We start from the raw sequence: 11,052 nt of genomic DNA on the forward strand, positions 1-11,052 counted from the left end.
AAAAAATATTAAAATATTAAATGATTTAGCTGTCTATACATCTTTCTTGTATGTAATTATGATATGATAGTTGATTAAATTTGTAAAGTTATAAAATTATTCAACGAAGCTATAGTTATATCAAAATTTATGATTGCTACTAAATGTAAACCTTTAAAAAGTATGCACAAATGGAATTTTGCCTCGGGTCGTAAATGTATGTATATGCGATAATCTCAGATTTATATACTGTAACATAAGTTTGTTAAAGATTTTTGTGTCTGTTAATGTTAATAATAAAATATTAGTATTTATTTATTCGAAGTAACGTAATGCTCGATTTAAAATGTACTTATAAATTGGGACTGAATAGTGATACTAGTATAATATAGAAGCAAATTTGTCTCTTTTTCCTCATCTCTCTAATGCATTAAACCATTAAGCGTTAATATTTAGAACTATAAGTGGTTCATTTACTAGGTAAGTTTATCTATTAAATATATTTTTTATGTATTAAAAATATTTTTTTAGAAAAAAGAATATGTAAATCGGATGAAATGAAAAAGCCTATATTCTTGAATTCATAAGAAAAGAAAAATAAGGAAGATAAAGACCCTAAAGGAATATAAAAAATCCCGGAAAAATCGCGTAAAAATGTCAACGACACCCCGCTCATATCCGGTATAGAATTACTGTGCTCTGCTCGTCGTTGAGCAGAGCACAGAGGGATGACGTCAAGCTCTGGGTGAACCGCTTGTAATCACTCTACAGCTGACACAGCGGGACCAACTCACAGGTTCACCATGCAACGGGTGGCTATCAGTTATCCAGAACCGGCCGGAAGTAAATCCGCATGATAATACGTGCTACGGAAAGAGAGGAGGAAAAAAGGCTTGTGTAATTACCTTTATATACTACATTGCTCCGCCAATCGTTTGTTTTACATCGCTTCTCGTCAAGATATGTTGCTGTTTCGTATATACACGTGCAGTGCTCTTCCCTTCTTTAATGGAGAGAAGGGTGTATCGCACAAATAATTTTTTGATTAAACCGATGTATCAAATTTTAATCTGTTCCGCGAAAGGCGGAAGGATGACAAGATAAAGTGAAGTAAGAAAAAAGAGAAAAAAGGAAAGAGATGCAATCGAACGTACCGACTGCGTGTTTGTAATGAAACCTCCAAGAGGCTCAACGCGATGCAGCGCGAGTGGTAGCGGCACCGACCGACTGACTGAACTCTGTCGCAGTACAAGCTCGTTCCTCTTATACGGGTCGATCGAATACGTTTCGCGCATCACCTCTCTCTTTCTCTTTTCCTCTCTCTCTCTCTCTCTCTTTCTCGCTACGCTGCGACGAAGCCACTCCTATAGTAGGGTAACGTACTCCCTGCTATCGTTATCGTCGTCACCATCGTCGTCGCTGCTAAACGTCTACAAAAAAGCTTATTCGTTGTAGTCGCTATCGCAAAATTACGTTTTGTAATTTGGATTGCAATAACAATTAAAGTGATTGAAATTCATTTGGGGATATAAGCTGATTATAATGTAAGATCATGTAAGTTTAGTTGGAGAGAATGAAAAGTATAGTTGGGAAATTTTTCTTTTAAAATAAAATATATTACCCCGTTGCAATTATTAGTTACTCTGGTAAAGCTAATTTATACATATTTCATATTCGCAATGACATTGCGAATTAAATGCCCAGCAGCGCTTGAAAAGCGCTAAAAAACGATTGTATGCGCTTTATTTAACGCTTTATAAGCGCTGAATGTGCTACTTGAGTGGATAAAGAGAAGAAGCACATATCAAAATTCGAAATTATAAATTTAAAAGTCTACTGTAGAATCGCACATGGATGAATAAAACTCGGCCTGCAATTTTTACTACGTAGGATGTCCACGAATATTAGAGATTTACGCGATTGCAGGCTTAAAGGCAATCCCGAAGTTCGCTTATACGATATCTGCGCGAGATATTTTCTTAACTTAAAATCTCAATTAAACCAATAATATTGAATTATTCTAAAATTGAAAATGCGATAAGGCGTTTGTGCAGCTAAACTAAATTTTAGAATATAACTATTATTAAGAGATGTATTGTATAATTGTAATTATAATCGTTAATGTAAAATAAATGTGTAGATAATTTTGATAGAATTTTAATTTTTTACGGTCATGTAGGTTAACTGATATACCACACTTGGGTCAATAAAATTAGCTTTAATTTCCATCATCACAGTTTTATATATATATATATATGTATATTGTATTTTCTCTCAGATTAATTTCATTGTCATCTCTCCATCGCTACTCATTTATCATTATTCTTTCTTGCGCACCGATCACAATCGTGTTTGACTGCACTCCATTTAACTCCACGCTTGTGATTCAACGTGTAAGTCTAATACTTTCATCTCTTTGATTAACTTACTTGATAATAATGTCTTTTTATATCATAACTTTGACGAGAAACTTACTAATTGTAAATTATCATTATACATATAAGTATTACATTAGGCAAAGTGTTGTATTGCGCATAATGTGCACAGCCAATCAAAAAGCGCCCCGAAAGTCTGCTAGCGCGACTTTCATTTTTCTTAAGAGGTCCGTTCGCGTTGCTTGAAATCCCAACAAATTTTTGCATTTATAAAATTTATGAAATGAAATACATATTTGGACGTTGAAGAGAGAGAAAGCGATCAGGTGTCTAATTCCGCCATGGTAAATTATGAGAATGCACGATCGCAATTATTGCTATGGCAACCGTAGGATACTTTCATATCGTCTACCGTCTTGTACCGGCCTACCAGCTCGTATTTCAAGCCTCAAAAGTGTACTGTCCAATCGAAGAAATATAAGCGATAAGCGAAAGAAGTAATAACGTCGGTCTTGGGAAAGGAAAATTCCAGTATCCTCCGATAATATTTGGTTTCCGAGCAAGGGTCATGAACGACTGCTTGTCGTTGAACGCGACAGCCGGACGAGTCGCTCACTTGGCGCGCGAAAAGGTAAGGATAAATTCATGTAATTTGGAAAGCACCCACAATCTTGTCTAGATCCTAGAAATCTAGACAAGATTATAGGTGCGTTCCGAGCTAGTGATGTATATCATTTTATCCTTCTTTATTATTTGATGAATACAAGGACAAACGATGCATTATGCGCTTCATGCGCAACAATCGGAACGCATCCCATATCGAGCGTATTTGTACATTACGATTCAAAACTCCAAGATAGTTTGGCGCCTTTCGACAGTGGTACGTTTGTGCGCGAAAAACACGTGAGAGAAATTAAAAATAATAGCTTGTGTAATATTAAATCGATCGATAAAAATATGTATAGTATTCGACTTTATTATTCAGTCGATCATAATGACTATTGGCAATTATATGATTGCCGATACAGTGCGCTGATTGAAAAAAATATCGTGTTAACTTTATATTCCTAAGGTACCGAAGCATTAATTAATAATCACTATAATGATCGACAATGATACGTAAAAGAATTACTCTATAAGTTCAGATTTAAAAATCAATTATGATATTCAAATTATTTATGATCAAAAAGAATAAGTATATTGAATTATGAATTCATTGACGAATACATATGTTAATTGTAAATTAGGAGGAGAAACGTATCCAAGAACGTCGGCGTCATCTCGTTTATCTTATCGCTGCTTTTTTACGAGAGCAAGGGTAAGGAAAAATTTATATTTATGTTTAATACTCGTTTAATTAATACTTTCAACTATTTAAAATACATATATCAATTAAACGTTAATGTTAAAATCGTGTGTTGTATTCATACAAACAATAAATATACAAAAAATAATAACACCATGAGTGAGTGAATATTTGGTCAAAATAATAAAAACTTGAAAATTTCTAGTTCAATTATAAACGTTTCAATATTTTAAATAAATACTAATCAATTTTATTATATTACATAATTTTTTAATTCAAAAAGTACTGTAAACTTTACGTAATAGCATAAATAGTTATAAAACGAGAATTATGCACATTGCATCGATGTGTTCCTCGTAGTTATTCCAGTACAGCGGAAAGTCTCTTCAAAGAAGCTCAACTCTCTCGGGATATTCACGTGTGCGACAATATTGATCTTGAAACTATCATTCTCGAATATATCGATTACCATTACGCCAAGTACAATAAGTATCCTAAGTTGTGTAAGAAGATAGAAGTTGGCAACGTAGCTCCAAATGTGTAAGAAATATAATTCATTATTTAGAATCGTAAAACCCAGCAAATTATTCAATCGTTTTGACAATTTTTAAAAAATACAGATATATATATATATATATACACGATATAATTATTGATATATCTACATTTATATTCAAAGATATGTTCCTCTTTAGAAATAATATTATTAAGTAATATTTTACAACATAATTCAATATAAAATTTTATCAACGAATTATTGATAATTTAATTAACTTTACTTGTATTTCCTAATTTGCGAAAGACGCCAATTTCTTTGCGATAAACTCGATAAATTCGATAAAATTGAAGATACTTTATTATGTCTACTTTCGTAACAGTAACAAAAGAGCAGAAAGAGTTTCGAAGATCTATTCAAAGCAAGAGGATAGTCGCGTTACCGAGGAATGTAACAATATTGTCAAAAATAAAGTCGTACAAAAACATAGCACTTCCACATGGAATGAGTTGAGTCTTGGTATGACGGTTACGCCGATTTTTCCCGCGGAAAATGGCGATCGAGTCGCTATACAAGTGCCAATGTCTGACGAAACTTTCACCGATAACGAGAGACTACTGAAACCTATCGGCGATCTCTATCCACTTAGCTCTGAACTAAAAGAAATTGCAGATGTTATGTCACGGGTAAGAAACAAAAAAAATGCGATGCATACTATAATTTTTGAGCAGGAATTACATTTACTTTCTCTCTAATAAAGTATAAGCTTTCGTTACATGAACAAATCCAAATCAAAAGAAAAATCAGTCATTATAATTATCATCCGTGTGTACGGCAAGAGAGCAAATAAAATGGAGTCTAAATGATACAATAATATTATATATATAAGTAATAATTTCTAGGAAATAGTGCAACAAAACTTGAATGTTCATTGGGATGATGTAAAAGGATTGAAAGATTGCAAAATGTTATTAAAAGAAGCCATACTTTATCCCATGAAATATCCAAGCTTGTTTAATAGGAGACTCGGTTTTTGTAAAGGCGTATTATTATACGGTCCACCGGGAACTGGTATGTAATAATTACGAAAATTACAATAACACCCATTGACAAATTGATAAAAAACACCCTCAAACAGGTAAGACGATGCTTGCGAAAGCAGTCGCAACCGAATGTCAATCGACCTTCTTTAATATCACTTCTAGTTCAGTTATCAGCAAATGGAGAGGAGATTCAGAAAAATATATTCGCGTAAGTCGAATGATATGTCTACGATTAATTTCGAGATATTCCACGATCTATTTCTACAATCGATAATGATGGACACTCATAATTCTAGACATCTAATAAATACTATTTTCAATATTCATCTAAATTTTAGATTCTAAAGTTTAAAAAAAAAGATAAAAAGGTAAAAGAAATCGATAAATAAATAGTATAGTTATAAAATTTTAGTATGTCTTTAAAATTAAATTTATATGTATCGTATCTATTAGATACTTTTTTTTCATTCTCGATACAAGTTTTTATGAACGTAAAATAATAATCTACATTGTTTATTATTAACCCGTAACATAAACACACACTTAAAAAAGAATTTTCTGTGAAGTTTTCGTACTGTTAAATATTGTTATACAGATGGAGTTTTAAAACTTTCAATTATATAAAAAATTACAATATTTAGACGTAATACAATAATTAGCTCATATGAATAGAACAAAACTGTAAAAAATGAGATTATGAAACATAAAATTACTCACAGGATCATCAGGACTCATATATTCTTATGAGTTACAAGTTGATTTCTTATATATTGGAAAGTTTGAATACACCGAAACAAAATGGAATAAAAAAAAATGTTGGTATATGTAGGTACTCACCGATCTTGCTAAACATTATGCACCAACGATAATCTTTATCGATGAAATCGATTGGACGACTACGAAAAATATAGATCACACTTCATCGAATTCGGAACCTGCTAGAAGATTTCGAGCTGAACTTCTTGCTAGATTGGACGGTTTATTGTCAATGGAGTACACAAATGTAGTATTACTAGCAGCTACAAATGTTCCATGGTAACACACATACACGTATTTATTCATTTATTCACACAAGCGTATAATTTGTTCTAATTAATCTCTCTCTAAACTCTCACGATTAAATTCAAAATATTTTTTATCTTTTAGGAATATAGACATTGCCTTGTTGCGACGTTTAGAAAAAAGGATTTTTGTGGATTTACCCGATGAAACTAGTCGATTAGAAATATTGCAATCTTATGTGCGCGATGATCTGTATAATTCGCCGGAGATACTCAAACTTGCGAAAGAAACCGAAGGATATTCTTGCGCAGATTTGAAACTGCTGTGCAAGGAGGCATGGATCAGTCAATTGCGGCCCATTTGGGCGAGTCTCGAAGCTAAAACGATTTCGGTGAATAATATTCAAAATGATGGTCTAATTAGTGCAATTAATCATATTGTGCTTGCTAAAACCAAAGTAAAACCCATTACTAAACATATGAATGTACAATATATGGAATGGCATGAGGAATTTGGTTTCTCAAAATAAGAAAAAAAAATAAAGTAGCTGTTTTGACAAATGATTGCAACACAAAATAAATACATACATCTATGAGATAATTTTTTTCTGCAAAATAGTGATATTTTATAAATATGTTTAAAATATTTGTAAAATTTGTATTAGCTAATGATATACACATTTTAATTGTATAAATTAAAATATAAAATATACATAAGTATACATATATATATGTATATTTGTGAAACATATAAAGAAAATAATACAAATTTTACAAATAGAATATATGTACATACATATATGCATATATAAATGTTTTTTTCACAAACGTTTTATTAATTTTTCATAATCTAATAAAATATTCTACAAAATAAGTCTAAAAGATTTTGTTAATAAAAGTTTTTTATTAACACAATATCTAAACTAAAATGTAAAAATATGTATATTATGGAAAATAATTATATCTTATATTACTACTGATAGTTTCTTCTCTTCTGCTGATTAATTTTTGCTTGCTTTAATCCATGATAGTAACCTACATAAAAAAATCTATGACATTATATCAATATATATTATTTAAAAATATAAATGGTATAAAAATTGTATATATATAGTGTATTTGTTAATAACTTTAAAAGTTGTTTTTTCTATAATTTTCTAAACTTCTTCTCTGTTTACATTCAAATTAAAATTTATTCTTGAAAAATAATATCTGATAGTGTACTATTTCAATAAATACATGTAATTGTACAATGTAATTTTTAATTTTATATATATATATATATACACACATATATAATTTGAAATTTATTGCTCAATCGATGTGCTATAAAAAGATTAATTTCCAAACTTTTTATTAAATATGCAACAAATTGAAATTCTCTATTTAAACACATAATACATTAAATAATATATTAAATAAATTTAAAAAATAACAGACTGATATTTGATATTTCTAAGTTACCTGTGTGAAATCCACTTAGATACCATGACATCAACATACTAGACAATGCATCTGCATCAGTTTCGGGTAACCTATAACATATATATAGCAGTTTTATATAGTATGATAATGAAAAAATTCTTGAATCTCTAAATTACTATTCTTACTTAGCCATTAATGGTGGTAAGGGTGGCGCGGGTGGCATCGCATCTATCGCTGGATTAAAATATTCAAGTCCAGGTATAGCATTATGTTTAAATGATCTAGGATCCTCTGTATCACAATCCATTTTTTCGCTATTAATTTGTTTGGAATCCTGCAGATTAAAATGGGTGGATGTGTCAGAACCTACAATTTCTTCATCAGCCTTTTGCGCTAATGCATCCTTTTGTTGAGCAATTTGACTTTGTAATCCTTCAGATTCCAAAAGAGAATTTATCTCCACTTTTTCTGTATTTTGATATCCTGCAAATAATATAAAAATAATTGCTGTAAAAATTATCCCACTAAAAATTGTTTTAATTAACTTACTCTAATTATATGTACTTTTTAAATATCATTATTTATTTTACATAAATGCACACATTTGTATATGCATGCATGTATGTATGCATGAAATTTTATATACCTAATTTATCTTAGTTATTATTAGTATTTAATGTATATACTAATTATATATACTGATTAACCAAATATTATTTAATATTGCATAGTTATGATACAAGAACATTGTAAAATATTATGTGGATATAAAATAGTTACCAACAAACTTCACTGTACACATGCCAGAATTTGGATAAATTTTTGATACAATAGCTTCGTATACTTCTCCATCTACAGAGTACACAGCACGGCAAGGAGCACCAACAGTCCATTTCTACAATGCAGCAAGAATATCAAAAATATTTCTAATAAATATTTCTAATAAATATATTTTTGACAACTAGCGATATTCATAATACTTCCCCATAAGGGATTTGAGAAAGCAGAGGAATTGTACAACTGACGATGGCTCGGAAGGGAATCGAAACATTTGTGAATTATATGTGAATTATAAGAAAGACATCTGCCAATTTATAGAAGAACGTCTAGGATAAATGATTTTTGCGCTCTAACTATCGAGCTTGACTCTTATATGCCTGTTCCATTAATGTAATTAACTTTAAGTTTAAAGAGTCTAAAATTATTTAGTTTTTGATTTGAATATATTTTTGATATAACATAAATATAACATACCTTTAAAGGTTTTCTATTATGATTTAAATGTTTTAAATTTGACTTGTGTTTTGTTTGCTGAGCCTGCATGTCCATAGCAATACGTTTCGCTACTTCTTCCTTGGCCAAGTTTACAGCTCTATCATATGCTTGTATTAATGCAGTATCATCCCAAATATCTTCATTCTCACTATGCTATAAATTGTTAGTATTTTACATAATTTTAACATACATTTATTTTTATTATCTTACATCTAAATTCTTATTATTTTATAATTTCTTTATCCCGCTTCTATATAACTAAAAATTTAACCAAATCAAGATTTTTATTAACAAAAATAGTTTTCTTAAAATCAAGAAATTTTTTTATTCCTGTATACTCTTCGAATGTATTTTTGTATATTACATCTTTGACATTTAAAATTAAAGGAATATTCAGAATGTATTCATGTGAAAAATGAGAAAACAAAATGCAAAAATTGAAAAGGGTTAAACATGAGTGATGACGATAAAAATAATCGAATTAAGTACGAAAAGGACGTACATTTCCATTTCCATTTTCTCTTACAAACAACACATTTTTGTTCTCAGCCATCTTGTAACGAATAATTCAAATTATTCAAAATGATCTCAAACTTAGTAAAAATTAGATTTTTCTCGCAGAAATGTAGAGCTTCCCAACAAGAGACACAAATAATATGAGATTTGTTTTCTGTGGTTGAACTAGTGTACACTTTTGGAACGTGAAGTGAGATAGGTATATGTTTGTTGAAAGTGAGAAAGAGAGTGCCAGTGCAATCTAGTGCAGAAACAGAAAACAGACCAACGGTGTTGAGTATAACATGGTGAATTAAAGCTAGATATATATATATATATATATATATATATATATATATATACCAAAGTAGACACAAAGGTCCTCTATTTTAGACTTACCGTACTATATTTATTACCATTAATACTAAACGCTTACTGGATTAAAAACAACTAGATCGAAAATGGCGGTCGAAATAGCCAATAGGAAAGTTATCGGTATTTCAACTCGGACACAGATGAGATACTATTAAAGACTGTCGACCCTGGGCCAATTTTCGTGATTATCATTGGATCCTGGGGATAATTGAAGAACTATGACATTACCGACAATTAATAAAGATTTAAGATATTAACATAAATATTTCGTCCGAGTAATCATGCCATGATTTTATTAATTAGAGCCTATAAGTTCCATATTGATAGGTATTTCCATATAAATAAATAATTTATTATTAAATTTTTTTTTTTTTTTCGAAAATGCGAATCTGTAATCCAGGATTAAAGTATACGCATTAATACGTGTTTGTGGCCGATATTCATAATCGGTTCTTATTTTAAGACCGTCTTAAATAATATCTTAATGCTAATATACGGCCCATTGATTGGCTTATGACACCTTAAGACTGTATTTAAGACAATCTCAAGTATAAGAATTAGATTATGAATACTGGCCTGTGAGGTGGAGTTTACTTAGTCTGTAAAATAGAATTTATGTCGAGAACGACAAAAAAATTTTGTCTTAAGATATTAAATTCGAAATTTTTCTTGTCGTTCTCGACATAAATTCTATTTTACAGACACGTATTAATGCGTATACCTTAATCATGGAAAAAGATTTTCGAATCTGTAAAAGAAACAAAATAATTAACATACAAAAACTATGATTTAGTCGGTAATACAGACGGCTTTAATCCCCATGATTATAAGCTGGTATTCATAAGTGATGCCGAAAAAAAACCAAGGATGCTGATGCCGTTTGATCTTACTATATATGTATAGTGTATATTCTTATATTGTGAGCACATAATGATTTCAGATGGTACAAATAAAGGCTCAAAACTTTGAAAAATTTTATTAATATAAACTCCTTTTTGCTTAGATTAACATGTGCGCAGAGCAAAATGACAATTATAATAAAACACTTGCGTCGATTGATAAAAATTGATAGTAACTCGATCTATACATTATTCTGTGCATAATAAATAGAGTATAGTAAATTATTCTGTATAATAATGAACTATTATGACTCAACAATACTCGAGATATCTAACTGTATATCGTGCCATGTATGTATATTGTTGCATAAACATATTATTATATATGTATATATAAATATTTACATACACACAGCAAACACACGCACACGCACACGCGCGCA

At 30.2% G+C, this 11,052-nt stretch overlaps 2 protein-coding genes and 1 pseudogene across 3 annotated transcripts; 1 reads left to right on the top strand and 2 right to left on the bottom strand.

The window, feature by feature from the left end:
- The window catches only part of LOC108745718, a 9,515-nt pseudogene extending 8,317 nt beyond the window's left edge, over window positions 1-1,198 (bottom strand).
- Window positions 1,199-2,615: 1,417 nt separating this feature from the next.
- Window positions 2,616-6,766, top strand: LOC108745737 (katanin p60 ATPase-containing subunit A-like 2). Its single transcript, XM_018482061.1, has 8 exons — window positions 2,616-2,985; window positions 3,602-3,672; window positions 4,021-4,200; window positions 4,539-4,842; window positions 5,059-5,227; window positions 5,295-5,407; window positions 6,029-6,234; window positions 6,346-6,766. Exons 1-8 carry the CDS (start codon window positions 2,923-2,925, stop codon window positions 6,728-6,730), a joined length of 1,491 nt encoding a protein of 496 aa, XP_018337563.1. The 5' UTR covers window positions 2,616-2,922; the 3' UTR covers window positions 6,731-6,766.
- Window positions 6,767-7,163: 397 nt separating this feature from the next.
- On the bottom strand, window positions 7,164-9,555 carry LOC108745745 (survival motor neuron protein). Of its 2 annotated transcripts, XM_018482071.1 has the most exons (6): window positions 9,403-9,552; window positions 8,880-9,053; window positions 8,406-8,520; window positions 7,811-8,108; window positions 7,665-7,735; window positions 7,164-7,235 (listed from the first exon to the last, which is right to left on the bottom strand). In XM_018482071.1, exons 1-6 carry the CDS (start codon window positions 9,451-9,453, stop codon window positions 7,174-7,176), a joined length of 771 nt encoding a protein of 256 aa, XP_018337573.1. In that variant the 5' UTR covers window positions 9,454-9,552; the 3' UTR covers window positions 7,164-7,173. The 2 variants fall into 2 exon arrangements, with proteins under 2 accessions (XP_018337573.1, XP_018337574.1); XM_018482072.1 differs by lacking the exon at window positions 7,164-7,235 and having other exon boundaries at window positions 7,671-7,735; window positions 7,802-8,108; window positions 9,403-9,555.
- Window positions 9,556-11,052: the final 1,497 nt, after the last annotated feature.

Source organism: Trachymyrmex septentrionalis, unplaced genomic scaffold, assembly GCF_001594115.1.
Source record: "Trachymyrmex septentrionalis isolate Tsep2-gDNA-1 unplaced genomic scaffold, Tsep1.0 scaffold148, whole genome shotgun sequence".
NCBI lineage: Eukaryota > Metazoa > Arthropoda > Insecta > Hymenoptera > Formicidae > Trachymyrmex > Trachymyrmex septentrionalis.